This window comes from Hemicordylus capensis, chromosome 4 (assembly GCF_027244095.1).
Source record: "Hemicordylus capensis ecotype Gifberg chromosome 4, rHemCap1.1.pri, whole genome shotgun sequence".
NCBI classification, from domain to species: domain Eukaryota; kingdom Metazoa; phylum Chordata; class Lepidosauria; order Squamata; family Cordylidae; genus Hemicordylus; species Hemicordylus capensis.
In genome coordinates, this window is record NC_069660.1 from 35,704,285 (window position 1) to 35,722,333 (window position 18,049).

At 45.1% G+C, this 18,049-nt stretch overlaps 1 protein-coding gene across 3 annotated transcripts in view; it reads right to left on the bottom strand.

The window, feature by feature from the left end:
• Positions 1-18,049, bottom strand: part of MATN4 (matrilin 4) — a 62,404-nt gene that overhangs the window by 20,201 nt on the left and 24,154 nt on the right. For 2 of the 3 annotated variants that reach the window (XM_053247137.1, XM_053247138.1), the window contains exon 2: positions 1,569-1,679. In XM_053247137.1, coding sequence (XP_053103112.1) covers positions 1,569-1,644 — 76 coding nt within the window. In that variant the 5' untranslated portion in view covers positions 1,645-1,679. Of the gene's footprint in view, positions 1-1,568; positions 1,680-17,326; positions 17,351-18,049 lie in introns of those variants that run through there. The other variant, XM_053247139.1, reaches the window with a different exon arrangement.

Consider the following 18,049-nt stretch of genomic DNA (forward strand, 5'->3'; position numbering starts at 1 on the left):
GAGAGAGAGAGAGAAGACCCTTGCTTACAGTCTCTATTCCTAATGCCCCTAGTGGTCAATAAGAGAAAAAGTGTAGAGTTGATGTTGATGGAGCTGTATCTCCATCACTGCTAGGCATGAGGATCTGAAGGCTGCTCCACATATCAGATATTTTAGGTGCACACCCAAGATAGGTACCCAAGAGACGTAAGTTTTGGCGGTATAAAAATATGTAAAATAAAAATAAATAAATAAATTTTAAAATGCACATCTAAAAGTACAGTGCAGTGTTAGACATCCAGCATTTACAACTGCATAGTTGGTCTATGGGAGGAAAGCTGGTCCATGGGAGGGGAGCTGGTCTTGTGGTAGCAAGCATGACTTGTTTGCTAAGCAGTGTCCTTTGATTAGCGGTGTCCACCCTAGTTGCATATGAATGGGAGACTACATGTGTGAGATATTATACTGTAAGATATTGCCCTTTGAGGATGGAGCTGCTCTGGGAAGAGCATCTGCATGCTTGAATGCAGAAGGTTACAAGTTCCCTCCATGGCATCTCCAAGATAGGGCTGAGAGAGATTCCAGCCTGCAACCTTGGAGATGCCACTGCCAGTCTGTGTAGATCAGGGATTCTCAACGTTAGGTCCCCAGATGTTATTGGACTTCAACTCCCATAATCCCCAACCAAAGGCCACTGGGGCTGGGGATTATGGGAGCTGAAGTCCAGTAACATCTGGGGACCCAATGTTGAGAATCCCTGGTATAGACAATATTGAGCTAGATGGACCAATGGCCTGACTCAGTATATGGCAGCTTCCTATGCTCTATGTTCCAATTCCTGAAAGCCGCACAACCCTCAGGAACAGATTTATACCAGTGGGCTTTTGGAGGGAGGGAAGTTATACAATAATCTCCGCCTCCATGCCCGGTCCTCTGCAGAAATAAGCCTTCAGTGCAGGGATGCTGAAAACTTCTTGCAAACTCACAGTCCACCACAACCCCAATTTCATCGCCAGAGGGCTGCAGATCACGTCAGCCACCATCAATGTCATAAAGGTAGACACATCAGAAAGGGATGATTGACTGTGGCTTCCTGTTACACTCCATGGCAAACCCAGGTGTGTTGATGAATCATGTGAAACAGCCTTGAGAGAAGGAGGGACTGTGCAATCAATGCAATCAAATTGAATCAGATACTCTGCCCAGTCTTTTTCCTCTCAATGGCAAGACATTTGCTTTCGACCATCTGAGTTTAATCTGAACTATAAGACATTGCTATTAAAGTAAACGATAAACAATCCCCCTTTTGAAGGAAATAGTTGTCTGAATAGAAGGAGGCTTGTGATTTTCAAACACTTTCACTGTGCAGATTGTAAACCAAATTCAGTGTGTGTAGAGTCTTGCTACAATGAGCCATTGAGCCTTAGCAGCTCAGTCATAAAATTAATGTTCGGTAGCAATAATAAGAGTGGGTCTCCTCATAGTATCATGTTTCTCTGAGTGTGAGTTTTATTTGTCACGAGGTTTAATGCATGCCTAATTTAAACACTATTTGCAGATGATATCTCCAACTTTTGCTAGCAGCTTACCTAAGAGTTTTGGTCGGGCTTCCAATGCCATAATGGTTAGCAAAAGAAAAGCACCAACTTGTAGCAGCTTCATCATTCAGTTTCAAGGCAAAGGAATCTCAGGAGGATTTTCTGCAGAGAAAGAGAGCATGTCCAGTGAGATTCTATAACATGTATATAGCAAAAACAAACTCATAATGGTATATGCAATTCATTATATTGCTTTCATTGCATTACTTTTAGATTGTGATCCTCTTGGGGCGGGGTTCTGTTTTTTCATTCTTTGTAAAGCACCATGCACATAGATGGCATAAATACATACATCTTCATAGTAACAGCTCACAACAAATCTCACAACTTATGTATACATACATAAATAATTATAATAATAGTTCACAACTAAGCCTTTCTTAAGTGATTGAAGTATGAGTTCGCTGGTGCTCAGGAAGACAGGATAATAGCATTTTGATACAGCTTGTATCATCATGAGTATTCTTTCAAGATTTAGGTCTGATTATTTTGAATGAGCCTGGTCAGTATCTGGAATTTGACAAATGAGCTAACAATGCTTAATGGTCCAGGATGCTTCCTGGACCATAGGAGATTTCACTGGAAGATGAAGACTCCATCAATAGTCTCATTCTTCTTTCTACTCCAGCCAAGGATGTGTGTAAAAGAAGTAAAACTAAAGTATCTCTTTAACGAGGTAGTGGAGACTTCATATGCAGGTGCAGAAAACATCAACGTTTTCTGACACATTTCAAGAAATTACAGCAGGTCCCAATCCAACACTTGGATACCTTGGGGAGTACAATGCAAGCCCTTCTGGCAACTTTGCAAGTTCCAGCACTAGGAGTTTCAAGTGGTCACACAAACTACTCTCAATACAACGGCATTTCCTCCCATTTCGTGGTTTAGCAGTATTACTGCAGATATATTGTATTACAGTATAATACAATGCAGTGATGCAGTACAGCACAGTAAGAAAGTGGTCTGGCTTTCAAACACAGAATTGAGTTAGCAGTTGGACAAACCTTATTTCAGCATATAAACCAGGAACAATTTATTGCAGTCAGGCACTCTTTTTACCCTTACTGCACTGAGACCCTTGTTTATTCCTAGTGCCTCTTAAAGCTCTATACAGAAAGTCCAGCTGATAGCCATATAAGCCCTATTCACACATTATATTCAATGCATGTACAATCAGTGCACACACATAAAGATCTGTGCACATATACAGATTTATTTATTTATTAGAAACATTTGATATACCGCCCACTCTGAAAACTCTGGGCGGTGTACAAAAACATGCAAAACAAGACAGCATTAAAATTACATTCTAAATAAAACTAAAGTAACTAACGGGGGGGGGGATAGGTAAACTACAGGGTAAAAGCCTGGCAAAAAAGACAAGTCTTCAATAGAGATTTAAAAATCAACAAGGAGGGAGCTAAACAAATATGCAGGGGAAGGGAATTCCAGAGAAGTGGGGCAGCAACCGAGAAGGCCCTTTCACGGGTCCTAGTGCCCCAAACCTCTCAGAAATCGGGGACCGGCAAAAGGGCCATCTAAGCAGATCTGACCGGACGGGATGTAACTGGATGGGAGAGGTGGGTTTGTAGGTAAACAGGTGCCAAACCCTGCAAGGCTTTGAAGATCAAAACCAGGACCTTAAATTGAACTCGGTAGCGAATAGGTAACCAGTGCAATGACTGCAGGAGAGGTGTTACCCTGTCATATTTTCTGGCACCCATAAGTAAATGAGCGGCTGCATTCTGGACCCATTGTAGCTTTCCGATTGTCCTCAAAAGTAACCCTAGATAGAGAGTGTTACAATAATCTAGGCAGGAGATAACAAGGGCATGGGTCACTGTCATTAATGCTTGCCGATCAAGGTAAGGGAGTAATAGACAAATCAGATGGAGCTGGGCAAAGGCACTTATGGCTGCACCCTCCACCGGCTGTTCAAGCAGGAGGTGCGAGTCCAAAAGGACCCCCAAATCATGTACAAGCTCCTTCGGGGGCAGCGCCACCACATCTAAAACAAGGTTCACATCCAGCTGTTGGTCGGTACAAGGGCTGAGTAAGAGTAGTTCAGACTTGGTGGGATTCAGTCTGAGCTTATTTTTATTCATCCAGACCTTAACAGCTTCCAGGCATTGAGTAAGCACAGAAACAGCATCTCCAGAATGGTCTGGGATGGCAATATACAGCTGAGTATCATCAGCGTATTGATGAAATCTCACCCCAAACTGGGAAATGACCTGACCCAGTGGCTCCATATAGACGTTAAAGAGGACAGGGGCAAGAACTGAACCCTGGGGAACTCCATAAAGGAGTGGCCATGGGTCAGAGCATCTGTCCTCAATACATACCGACTGGACACGCCCGCTAAGGTAAGAACAGAACCACTGTAAATCAGTACCCCCGATACCCAACCCATGCAGGCGGTCAAAAAGGATAGCATGATCGATAGTGTCAAAAGCCATTGAGAGATCTAAAAGGACCAAGAGAGGGACACTACCCTCATCAAGGTCCCAAAGAAGGTCATCTACCAGAGTGAGCAATGCGGTCTCTGTGCTATGCCGAGGTCTGAAACCTGACTGATAAGAATTAAGATAACCAGTTTCCTCTAAGACCCTCTCAAGTGGGGCACATACAACCTTCTCTAACACCTTCGCTACAAAAGGGAGGTTGGAGATCGGCCTATAGCTGTCAAGGACCTCAGGGTCCAGGGAGGGTTTCTTCAAGTGAGGGTGAACAATCGCCTCTTTAAGAGCTGCTGGTACGAAACCCTCACGTAGCCAAGAATTAACATTCCCACCATCTGTTCTAACCAGCCAGTAGGGACAAGGGTACAAGCAACATGTTGCCACATCCATACCCGAGAGAATCGTGTCCATATCCTTGACCAACTCAAAGGTGTCCCATAAAATATCACAGGGCAGAATCTCCTCTATCTGATCAGATCCTACAGAAGTAGAGTCCAACTCTAGCCGAAGGCAGGTGACTTTATCAGCAAAGTATTGAGCAAATTGATCACAGCGGCCAGACTGAACATCTACTGGCTCCTCTCTCCTAAGAAGGGAGCGGGTAATCAGAGATAAGGCCACTGGACGAGAGTCAGCTGATGCGATAAGAGCGGAGAAATAGTGGGATTTCACCACTCTTATTGTCCTAGAATATTCCAGAATATGGGCAAGTAGTCACATTCGGTCATCTTCGGCACCAGTTTTCCTCCAACAGCGTTCCAAGCGTCTTTTGGTCTGTTTCATCTCTCTAAGCTCCTCAGAGAACCAAGGGAGCCGGGATCCATGAACTGTAAGAGGACCCACAAGCTGCGATGCAGAAATGCCTACCAGATTGCAAGGAATGTCCCCAAGAGCCTCCTGGAATTCAACAGGATCCATGAGGCGCCTGGGGCGGACCATCCGTATTATAGTGCTGTCCCGGTAGAGACAGGGGGCCGTGGATCTACATACATGTATTCATATGATACTTTCAACATATGTACAGTAGTATGGTTCCTATCTGTACTGCAACCTTCATTTCAGGGGGCCCATACTCTCTCTAAGCCTGTTCTCACAGGCAGCCTAACCCAAGCTAGGGCAGCCCAGCCTCTGTTAGGCTGCTCATTTGGAGCACCAGAATCAGGGCCAATCCCAGAACTGCTGCTCTGCCTAACCCAATTTTTAAGCCTGACCTTTAGCTGAGGTTATGGGCACAATCTCCTGATTCAACCTGAGCGGAATCTAAAATGAACTGAGTGGACATCCAAAAACTTCTGAGCGTGAGCATGTGTGCACACCTTAGAGGGAACAGTGCCTGTGAGGAAGGCAGAGGACATCCGTCTTGCTTGAGAGTTAGTGGCTCGTATAAACCATTCACTCTCCCTCTCATCTCTGCTGAGCTCCTTGTTTTGGTTAGTGATATAATTTGCTGCATCGCCTTATCAGTGTTCTGTATGAGAACCTTGCTCATGATACCGTCTCTCTGTACAATCATGTTTGCCATGCTTTGCTCATGCATGTCTATTCACTAGTAAGTGAAGCTTATTTGTAATCAACTATAAAAGGCAGCCGCTTTTGGAATGCTAATTGGATCTCACTGATGGACTAGCATGCAAGTGCCTCGGAACACCACCAAGAGCCATATCCCCTACCTCAATGGGATCCCCAGCAGTGTGTGTTACGAGGGATGTAAGCCTTTTCTTTATCTTGCTCTGATTAAAATGAAATCTATTCACCTTCCACCTGTGTGTGCAACTCTCCATCTCAGGCCCAAGAAAAGAACTGTGCCCCTGGCACGACAGCAACTTCCCACACTGTATTATCTCAACACTAGTCTTGATACCAGCACCTGTCTTGCTTGCACAACTGTAACAAAAGCACAAGAGGTTGCTCAACTTGTGTAACATGAGCATCCACATAGCTACATGACGTCCTGTGTTCATACAACTTTGTTCATTTCACTAGTGCAAGCCTGCTCTACTTCGGCCCTCCTGCAGCTGTTGGCCTACAACTCCCATAATCCCTGGCTATTGGCCACTACGGCTGGGTATTATGGGAGTTGTAGTTTAAAAACAGCTGGGGGGCCAAAGTTGAGCAGACCTTCACTAGTGCAATGATGTCTGGATGTCACAGACTTACCCAACTCCCAAAGCTTGCATGAGACCCATAGAAAAAAATCTTGGTTCGGAAATATGAATTTTAAAATGTGAATTTTAGGAAGAGCATTTTAAAAATATCTCTCCACTATGAGCCACTGTAATGCCTGCCTCTCATTGTGGTACTTCTGAAGAGGATTTGAGAAGAGAGACACTGACAAAAGGCAGTCTGAATCCTTTGAGTGAGATGGGATGGAGTTACTACTAGGAGGGGAAAACACTATGTTGGGCTGAATAGGGATAGTTGCTCTGCCTCTACTAAATAAAACCACCACTTTAAAAGGTGCCTATTTGCCCATTTAGCAGAGGTCAGAGTGTACCATCTTGAGTTCCACAATGGAAGAAAGGTGGGATATACACATAATAATTAAATCTCCTCTTCTCATAAATGGCTCCATCCATTCTATATCTCTATTCATACCTGGACAATAGAGGACCTACCTAACCCTCCAAGCCCAGGGGACCAGGAGAGCTGGTCTTGTGGCAGCAAGCATGACTTGTCCCCTTAGCTAAGCAGGATCCACCCTGGTTGCATATGAATGGGAGTCTTGATGTGTGGGCACTTTAAGATATCCCCCTTAGGGGATAGAACCACTCTGGGAAGAGCAGAAGGTTCCAAGTTCCCTCCCTGGCTCCTCCAAGAGAGAGATTCCTGCCTGCAACCTTGGAGAAGCCGTTGCCAGTCTGAAGACAATTCTGAGCTAGATAGACCAATGGTCTGACTCAGTATAATGGCAGCTTCCTATGTTGCTATGACTCTCACAAATCCACATAAGCATATCAGTTCTTAATGTTCTAGGAACTATAATATGTCACCCTTGTACAAAAGACACTAAATCACTGAAAACTCAGTCACCCATTGAAAATAGGGGCTAGGAATGTGATGATGGGGCTAGCTATCGATAATGGCTTCTTCTTTTTTAACTTTCTGCAAAACCACACTTTGGTCAGTGGCCACAACACATTTTTCCCACATCTCATTTGCAGCCGGGTAATTCTGCTGTATCTCATTCACAATGTGAAGGTTCTCTTCATCCACAGTTTTATCAGCAGACCTGGACAAAGTGCCAGCAATAACCAGATTCTTATCCAGCTTATACTCCAATCTCAAATCATAAACCTGCAACTGAAAGAAAAGTCTCTGAAGCCTGGGAGGGATGTCAGCCGGCCCTTTTCTAGCAATGGTGGCTAAAGGCTTGTGATATGTTTCAGCCACAACCTTCCTCCCATATATAAACACATACAAGTTTTCACAGCCATGAGCCAAAGCTAGGGCTCCCTTCCTAATCTGTACATACAAGTTTTCTGTGGGTGTAAGAGCCCTAGAGGCATATGCTACTGGTGTCCAAAAGTGTCATATATCGCATTGACTCATTCTACAGATTTCCCAAAGCATCCACAAAACAGATTCATTTCCAGATGAACACAAGCTCAGCAAGACTTTTCTCATAAGCACATACCGTCTTTGCTCCTCATATTATGCCATTTCTTCACATCTAAGAACTAGTATTTAATTCCTGTGATTAATCTAAAGGTTCTTTTTGTACACATATGATATTCTCTGGTCAGTACTTGGGTGGAAGAAGGCCTAGGAACCCCATTGTTATCAAAAATACTTATACAGGTGGACCTCGCGATCCTCAAACTTGCTATCTGCGGTTTCACGTATTTGCAGTTGGGTCATTGACAACCAACCTCGGTATACATGAGAAATCTCTGGCAAATCCGGAATTAATTTTGCTCTTCCGTGGTTTGAGGTTGGCCACCATTTAGAGAAAAGGAGCCATTTTGTGGCTCCTCTGTTTTAAAAAATGAAACTGTTCTTGAAGTTTTTCACAGAAAATGGGCTAAATGGATGGTTTGTGGGGGCACTGCTGGGAACATGGAGACCGACGGAACACTGTATGATGCTGACTTTGAGGCTCTACACACGATCCATGTAGAGCCTGCAGGGCTTCTGTGGGGAGAGTGGGCTTGTAGGGGCAGCGGGGATCGTGGGCTGCCTGGCCCCTGGAAGTCCCAGCATGCCCCGTGCAAGTGCTCAGGGCATGCTGGGGAGACCCTCATGCCAGGAGGCTTGTTGCAGCCTCCCAGTCGGGGGTCTACTCATGAGTTACCGCAGCAAAGAGCCGCACCGTGGTGACTCACAATCGGATAAATGGGGCTAGCGGAGCGCTTGCTCCACTAACCTCATTTAACGGTGGGGGTACTTTCTGCGGTTTGCTGCCGGGAGCCATGCGGCTCTCGCTGCAGCACATGGCCACAGGAAAGTGGGCTGGGCTCCCTTAGCCTGCTTTCCTGTGGTCATGAGAATCACCACTCTGGGCTCCTTGGAGGAAGAGCGGAATATAAAATATTATTGTTGTTGTTGTTGTTGTTGTTGTTGTTGTTGTTTTCACTGGTTTTTGCCGGGGTTTGCCATTTTCCCCCCATGCAGGAACTTAACCCCCCAATCTTCACAGCTGCAATGACTTGTTACTTGCAGTTTCGTTACTCACAGTTGTAGGTGAGAAACAGAACCCCCCACAAGTAACGAGGTATACCTGCACTGCTTTTCAGCAACAACAATGTTCTCAAAGTAGTCCACATTAGCAAAAGAAATGAGAAGATGGTTCTCTGTCTGAAAAGGGCTCAAAGTCTTAAACAAAATTAAAAAGAGATGCCAGCAACAGCTACTAGGAGGGGGAAACACTAAGGTGGGTTGAATAAGGACAGTTGCTCACCCCTGTTAAACTTAAGAAAACCAACACTTTGAAAAGGTGTCTTTTTGCCCAGTTACCAGGGGTCAGAATTCCACAGTGGAAAGAATGGTGGGATATACACGTAAGAATTAGACAAAGTTTCCTCTTCTCTTAGATGGCTCCACCCATTTTCCAATGTTGTTTGTCATGCATGGAACTCCCTCCCAAATGTAATCTTGGCGTTACCTTGCTGTTTGTTCAAAGCCCAACTTTTCTGCAAAATCTTCTCTCAATCCTCAGGTCTTCATCCCCAACCCCAATGAAGCCTAAGTGCATGTAACTGCCACAAATTGCATGCATCTTTTGCTTCCCATGCCTCTCCAATCCCTCTGTTCTCTCTCATTATCACTACACTTTCTATTTCATAATATAAAACCTTCATCCCTGCTAAATGGACAAAGAGGCACCTTTCAAAGTGGTGATTCTCTTACGTTAGCAGGGGGAGAGCTGGCTCTATTCATTGCACCCCCCAGGCCCCAATAAAGACAGGACATGTATAACTGGAGAAAACTAGGGCCACTTTATTGATATTACAACAGAGAACCTGCAACAAGGAACTTAAACTAATTAGTGTGGGTACTCCACCCATATGGGTCAACCTTATAAGGAGGACTGTGCCACAGTAGGGCAAAGGGCCGGATGCTGATTCAGCCAGGCACAGATTCCTGACACTGTCTCACCATGGGGCTTATCCCCGCTGAGGGGAGGGCAGCCTGACCCACCCTAACCCAGGCCACAAAACTCTAAATGGTGAAGCCATGCCACCCTCTGAGCAGGGGCGTATCCCAGCTCAAGGGCCACAAAACCCGGAGTGGAAGTTCCTCGGCCCCTTCTGCCTTAAATGGTCCTCCAGCCCAACACCATTAATAGAATAACCTACTCCAAACCCGAACTCCCCTGCCAAGTGACCAAAGATCCTAAATCCAGTGGAACCCCATCACCAAACTCAGTGAGAAGTAGGCAAAAAAAGGCTGTAACTAGTGCCAATCAGGTAAGACCCAAAACATTCCTGCTTGTCCCCAGATGGTAACTGGATAACCCTCACCGAGAAAGGGATGGGCAGGTGGGTGCCTTGCCCAAGAGCAACTGACAGACATTACTAAAGCAGCCACTACCCGCTCCTCATTGGCCATCCTGTATCACATGCAAAGGGAGGCCAGATAACAGCTTAAATGGCCAGCCCAAGTCACATGCCGGGGAGGCAAGATGGTGGTCCTCGTGTCTGTCTATGGAGCCGGGAGCACAACCCCACCCCCTGCTCTACCGCAGGTACGGCAGCAGGGAGCAGCATTCCCAGCACAGCATTCCTTCTGTAGCTGTCGCTGGTGTTTACCTAGCGTTACTTTTTAGATTGTGAGCCCTTTGGGGGAAAGGGAACCATCTTCTTCTTACTGTTCTTTTTCTATGTAAAACACCTGAGAACTTTTTTCGTTGCAAAGCGGTATATAAGCAGTAGCGATGGTGATGTCAAAAGCGAAAGCAATAGCAACAGCAACAGTAGTCTAAGCTGTTCAGGGCAGGGGGCCTGTCTTTTTTGCTTATGTTGTAAAGATCCACAGGCAGGGGGCATCCTTTTGCACTCCAGTTGGGAAAATTCACAAACAGGAATGTAAGCATTTGCCAGAGCATCTGGGTCATAGAACCCCACGTCTGTTGGGTTACTGGCTTATTGCTGGCATTAAAAATGGATGATTTCCATTTGCAAGCCATATCAAACCACACTCATGTGTGTTTTATGTAATTACACAAGAGGGAATAAAGACATCCTTGGTGTCACTTCTGAGAGGACCCTCAGGGAAGCTGCCATGCTAGTAGCCCTTGGGAAAAAGTTGGGTCTGGTCCCAACAAATAGCCAATCATCAGCTATGACACAGCACCAGGAATGGGACTTGTAACCCTGATCCCATATACAGTATTCCAGGGATAGAGTGGTGAACGCAGGACCAAGCTGTAAATCATGTGAATTTGTTTAACCTTGGATTAACACATTGTTCCAATCACCCAAGTCCTTTCATGACCCAGCTGAAAGAATCCTCAGCCTCAACTGACACAAAAGTATTTGCACAGAATATTTTCTTTCTCTAAAAACTGTTGCTGGGGTTTTTTTTTAATATCGCTTCTTACATTATTATTTTTCTTATTCTTTTGGAAAAGCCGCGATAACCACAAAATAGTTTTGGGCAGCTGTGCCATGCATAACATTTCACACAGTCCTGATGTCCAAACCTCACTTCAGTGGCAGGTTGGCAAACAGAAATATCTTTGTCAGCTTCCAGATTATTTGAAGGCCCAGCTTCAAGAGGGAAAAATAAACTTTTGAAGAAAAAGAAATAAGTAGAGGAAAGAGCATACTAGGCTGGTTCTTATGACTGACAGCTGGGTAGGAGAAGCAACCAGCCAGGCTCCAAGCACTGTGCACAGCTCCTGAGAACAGCCGTGTGTCAGTAAAAATTGAGAAAGGAGGAAGAGAAAATGACCATGTGCTAACCCCAATCTGGTTGGGATAGTGCAAGATATGCTTTTCCTCCACCTTCAATACAGTGTTGGATACACGAGGTGGGTGGGCCACCACCATCCTACCCATATCACAACAAGCACCTGGTCACTTTCCCTTCCTCCTCTCAATTTTTGCCGACACCTTACCGTTTCTTAGAAGTGCATATGGAGCTTAGAACCTGGCTGGAGAGTACATGTGAGTGATGAAAGGTATTAAGGGGATGGGGCTATAGCTCTGTGGAAGAGCATCTGCATGTCTGAATGCTGATGGTTCCAAGTTCCCTCCCAGGAGGTTTTACAGACAGCCCCCCGCCCCCGCGAATCCACTCCTGATTGGAATATGCCAGTCCACATATTCTCTGGATTTAACCTGACCTCCCTGCTGCCTATCAAGGACCAGGACAGACATGGCTTTGTTTTTCTCTGAAGGGAGGCTACAAATTCTGGCTTAGCCTGAGTTATGTCCAGGGTAAAAAAAACCCCTCTATTTCCAGCAGCTTTTGGGGATTCTGCTTTCTCCGAAGGTGTGGATGGAAGTGCTGATGGCTATGTGGAGGTGCTGACGGCTATAGGAATGGTCCATCTAATGAATCCCTCGAATTAAAATGCCTCAAATCTGCTGCAAAGCGGATTCACTCTTCAGATCCCTCTTGCTGAGATTCCTGCCCGCAACCTTGGAGACGCCTCTGCCAGTCTGCGTAGACAATACTGAGCTAGATGGACCAATGGTCTGACACAGTATATGGCAGCTTCCTATGTTCCTAATTATTTCCTTTTAAAAATAAAATAAAAGGAGAATCGACTTTTAAACAAGCCTGTTAATCAACAGGGCAGAAATCAATCAAATACTGACCTACCTTACAGGACTGTAAATAAGAATTACTGAGAAAACTTAAGAACATAAGAACAGCCCTGCTGGATCAGGCCCAAGGCCCTTCTAGTCCAGCATCCTGTTTCACACAGTGGTCCACCAGATGCCGCTGGAAGCCAATGGCAGGAGTGTTAAGGGCATGCCCTCTCTCCTGCTGTTTATCCCCTGCAACTGGTACTCAGAGGCATCCTGCCTTTGAGGCTGGAGGTGGCCTACAGACCTCCAACTAGTAGCCAATGATAGACCTCTCCTCCATGAAGTTCTCCAAACCCCTCTTAAAGCCAACCAGGTTGTTGGCTGTCACCACATCTCATGGCAGAGAATTCCACAAGTGGATTATGTGTTGTGTGAAAAAGTACTTCCCTTTGTTGGTCCTAGATTTCCTGGCAATCAATTTCATGGGATGACCCCTGGTTCTAATGTTATGCGAGGGAGAAGAATTCCTCTCTATCCACTTTCTCCACACCATGCATGATTTTATAGACCTCTATCATGTCTCTCCGCAGTCGTCTTTTTTCTAAACTAAAAAGCCCCAAGTGTTGTAGCCTTGCCTCATAAAAAAGGTGCTCTAGACCCCTGATCATCTTGGTTGCCCTCTTCTGCACCTTTTCCAGTTCTACAATGTCCTTTTTTTAAGATGTGGTGACCAGAACTGTACGCAGTACTCCAGGTGTGGCCACACCATAGTTTTGTATAAGGGCATTATAATATTAGCCGTTTTATTTTCAATCCCCTTCCTAATGATCCCTAGCATGGAATTGGCCTTTTTCACAGCTGCCACACATTGAGTCGACACTTTCAATGAGCTGTCCACCACAACCCCAAGATCCCTCTCCTGGTCAGTCACCGACAGCTCAGATCCCATCAGCGTATACTTGAAGTTGTGGTTCTTTGTCCCAATGTGCTTCACTTTATACTTGCCAACATTGAACCGTATTTGCCACTTTGTCGCCCATTCACCCAGTTTGGCGAGATCCTTTTGGAGCTCCTCACAATACGTTTTGGATTTCACTACCCGAAAGACTTTGGTATAATCTGCAAATCTGGCCACCTTGCTGCTTACCCCTACTTCTAGATCATTTATGAATAAATTAAAAAGCACCGGTCCCAGTACAGATCCCTGGGGGACCCCACTTCTTACTTCCCTCCATTGTGAAAACTTTCCTTTTATACCTACCCTCTGTTTCCTGCCTTTCAACCGGTTAGCAATTCACACATGTACTTGTCCCCTTATCCCATGAACGTTAAGTTTCCTCAGGCATCTTTGATGAGGAACTTCGTCAAAAGCTCTTTGGAAGTCCAGGTGGACTATGTCAACTGGATCACCTTGATCCACACACTTGCTGACACTCTCAAAGAACTCCAAACGGTTGGTGAGGCAAGATTTACCTTTGTGGAAGCCATGCTGGCTCACTCCCAGCAGGGCCTGTTCTTCTATGTATTTTACAATTTTATCTTTGAGGATGCTTTCCATCAATTTGCCTGGAACGGACGTTAAGCTAACCGGCCTGTAATTTCCCAGTTCGCCCCTGGATCCCTTTTTGAAAATCGGTGTTACATTTGCTACTCTCCAGTCCTCCGGTACAGAGCCCGATTGCAGGGGAAAGTTATATATTTTAGCAAGGAGGTCGGCAATTTCACATTTGAGTTCTTTGAGGACTCTTGGATGGGTGCCATACGGCCCTGGTGATTTCTTAGTTTTCAGTTTTTCCAGACAGTGCAGAACATCATCTCTCGTCACTTCTATCTAACTCAGTTCTTTAGCCTCCATCCCCGAAAAGCCTGGTTCAGGAACAGGTATATGCTCAGTATCCTCTGTCCTGAAGACAGACGCAAAGAACTCATTCAGCTTCTCTGCAACCTCCATATCCTCCTTAATAATCCCTTTCTCTCCCTCATTGTCTAATGGTCCAGCCGCCTCCCTGGCAGGTTTCCTGCTTCTGATGTATTTAAAGAAGCTTTTGTTATTCCCCTTGATGCTTTTAGCTAAATGTTCCTCAAACTCTCTTTTCGCCTCCCTTATTGTCAACTTGCATTTCTTTTGCCAGAGTTTGTGTTCCTTTCTGTTCTCTTCATTTGGACAGGCCTTCCAATTTCAGAAGGAAGTCTTCTTCCCTTTTATGGCTTCCTTGACAGTACCTGTTAGCCATGCAGGCATCTTACTGGACTTAGTGGTACCTTTCCTCCTTTTGGGTATTCAGTAACTGGGCTTCTAGTATTGTGGTTTTGAGTAAACGCCATGCACTCTGGAGTGGAGTGACTCTCCTGATTTTCCCTTTTAACTTTCTTAAGGTATTAAGGTAGGAGAAGCCCCCTCCCTTAATATGAGAGTTGGGTGTGCTCCCAATTTGCAAGCATGTTTAGATAAAAACATGGCCAGAAGTAGGGAGTTTGATCGTCAGTCCAGCCGCAGGAGCTTCTGCCTGAGGAAGCTAGAAAAATCTTTCTACCCAGCTGGGGCTTGACTGATGGGCGTTTCCCACACAACAGGCTTTACTACAAGGCTTTACCTCTAGGCTTTACTGAGAGTTCACAGTTGCCCCTCAAAACAAAGCAAAAAGCGGATTTTTTTACCCTGGATATGAATCAGGCTACACCAGGCACGGAGCCAGCCAAATGGCAGCCTGTGCTCGGCCCTGCCCGGCAGCCCCTCTAGTGACGCTCCATGCGTGTGATGTCAGAAAGGCCTGAGCAAACTCTCTCTCCCACGCCCAGGCTCCGAAGAGCCCCAAGTGAGCTCTCCCCCATCCATTTCAGGCAGCCTTTACTTCCCTTTCTACATCACACGCAAAGGGGGCTTGGGATAGCGCCAGCGAGCTGACAGCATTTATTTCTCTTTCTCTCCCTCTCTGGACAAGTGACAAAGCACAATGTTCCTAGCAATCGCTAGTCAGGTATTGCAGAGGAATATTGCAGAAAATTATTCCATTGCTGCAAATAGAAATGAAATGAAATGAAATAGTTTTCCTTTTATTTTTGCACACAGCATGATCAGGGGCATCCCCCCAGTGGCTGTTGCCGGTGCCTATCTTATGATTTTGTTTATTTTTTTAAGATTGTGAGCCCTTTGGGGATAGGGAGTCATTTTATTTATATCTATGTGAACCGCTTTAGGAACTTTTGTTGAAAAGTGGTATACAAATATTCGTCATACTCGTATTCATATACAAACTGGAGCAGAACTGCAGCAGTGGGATAGGAAATATTACATTTTGCCCCTGTTGTGGCTCCAATCAAGTTCAGGTCCCACAAGCATGCTATTTACAAGAATATAAGAAAAACCTGCAGGGTCTACTGATACATTTAAACTTGTGACATCTAATTTAACCCTTAATAATGTCTTTTACATAACAAAACTCAGAAGTGAAGCCTTCATCAGGATGCAAATGACCAGTTGTCTTTTTCCAAATGGAGAAGTGCAAATAAACAAACAAGATTAGTTTGCTAACCACCAGAACATCATTCCTCTCTTGCTTAAGCTAATACACATTTCCCAGCCCATTTTCTCTTTGCATGCATTTATGCAACATTTCACTGCAAGTTCAGGTGGTACCAACCTCATGTGATGCTATTTAAAGTGCCCTCCCATCCAAGGATGGGATGTAGCAGCAGAGCCACATTTATGTAGCACACTACTGTATTTCCCAAAGTTCAATCATGTGGGTTTTTTTTCCTGAATCAAAATTAAATATACTTTCCTTCCTGAAAAATAAAGTGCTTTTAAAGCATGTGAGGGTACTCTCAGAGCAGCCAATCTCTTGTGTTTCTGCACTCTGTGATCTGAGTATGCTTCTCAACTGGTAGGCTGCCTGGCCAGAACAGTGACTGATACAGAGTCACTGCATTTCTAGACCAATCACTTCCTTCTATGAATGTATGGCACTGCGCAATATTGAGTCAGATCTTTCATTCATTTAGCTCAGTATTGTCTTCAGTGATTGGCAACAAACCTCCATGGTTTTAGACAAGAACCTTTGCCCATCATAACTGGAAATGCCAGGGATGGAACTTGGGACCATCTGTAGCATATATGCTCTATTTCTGAGCTACAGCCCCTCATGATGCCATCGCCCTAGGCAAGAGGTACCTTTCAAAATGGTGATTCTCTTATATTTAGCAGGGGGAGAACAAGTGACCCTATTCAACCCCTGAACAGCATCCCGCCAGTATCTCCCCTGTATTTCTACTTAGACAATGAACTCTTTGGGGACAGGGATCCATCATCATTTTTATTTTTTTCTATGTAAACCACTTTGGGAACTTTTTACTTGGTTGAAAAAAGGCATATAAATAGTGTTAGTAGTAGATACAGAGACATGGCAGAATTTCTCACCCTCGGCAAAGGCTGATTGGAAGGTAACAAGGTTAAAACAGAAGCCCTGCAGGTAGGCTAGTACTTGGGGCTCACAGAAATCTTCCATTATTCCATTACATTATTTCTCCCAGCACCAGGGTTGCCGATATAACATTTTCTTCCCTTCGTGTCCTGCCCCATCACCCTCTGTAGCTGTGGCTGTTTGATAGAAGAGGAAGGTATGTGGGAAGTTAGCAGCAAGGGAACAGCTGGGGAAAGGACATGCAAATATTGAGCAGAACTGGAAACTTCGAATACAAACAGGAGACCTTGGAGATTAAAATAAATAAATAAAAGGCCTTGCTCCAAAGCCAAAGGGATTCTAAGGCAAAGACCTTCAGGATCTACACTGAGGGATAAGGATAATTACATTCAGGTGAAGCTGTTCAGGAGATAAGCAGTTCACTGGAAAAGGAGTCTACAACTGGGTTGATTTTTGCAAAGACGTGAGCAGAAAACGCAGCAAGCAAGCAAGCGGTCAAAATAGCTTATCTTTGCCAACAGCTCTCTGTGAGTGCATAAAACGAACCAACAAAGAAAGCTGGAGAGTGAACGGAGGGTGCGGGTGATGCGTTTCAGCCCTTGGAATGATCACAGGCTAGAAGGGGGCCCTGATCACGTAATGGAACCAGGTAGGCCAAAGCATGATACCTGATCGGAGTTCTGCCTCTCTTGTCCTCACTGCTCTGCCCAGTCCTGTCTTGCACCGATCCTTTTCATGCTGTCTGTCTGGACTCCCAGCCAAGAACTGAGCTTCAGGGAAAGCAGCCGCATTGGGTTTCAGCGTGGCCTGCCTGGCACGTCTTTTTTGCTTCTGGCTCTTGGTTAATAGAAATACTTTGAATATTCTATTTGCGACTCACATGTGCAAGTCAGTGCCCATTGTCTGAGGAGAGCAGCACGGAATGGCTCAAAGCAACGTTTCTGAACACATCTCATAGCACTTAGTGGAATGCAGACCAGGGCTACCTTGAAGGGTGCGGAAACTGCACAAATGTGTGCATGCATCTGTTCATGATAGTTGCAATGCCACACAGAGGAAAAACATAATGCTGGCTGCAGTCAAATGAAGCTTGCTCTTAGCTGTATGTTATTTATTCCATTTTTAACATGTTCCTCTCCCAAGGAGCTCAGAGCAACATACATCAGAGGTTCTCAAACTTGGGTCCCCAGATGTTGTTGAACTACAATTCCCATCACCCTCAGCCACAAGGGCCACTGATGATGGGGCTCCAACAACATCTATGTTCTTTTCAACAAAAAGATAATCATAAAGTGGTTCACTCAGCAGAAAAATGGCTCCCCATCCCACAATCTTCCCCTTCGAAAAGGCCCTCAGACTAGTAGCCACTGATAGACTTGTCCTCCATGAAT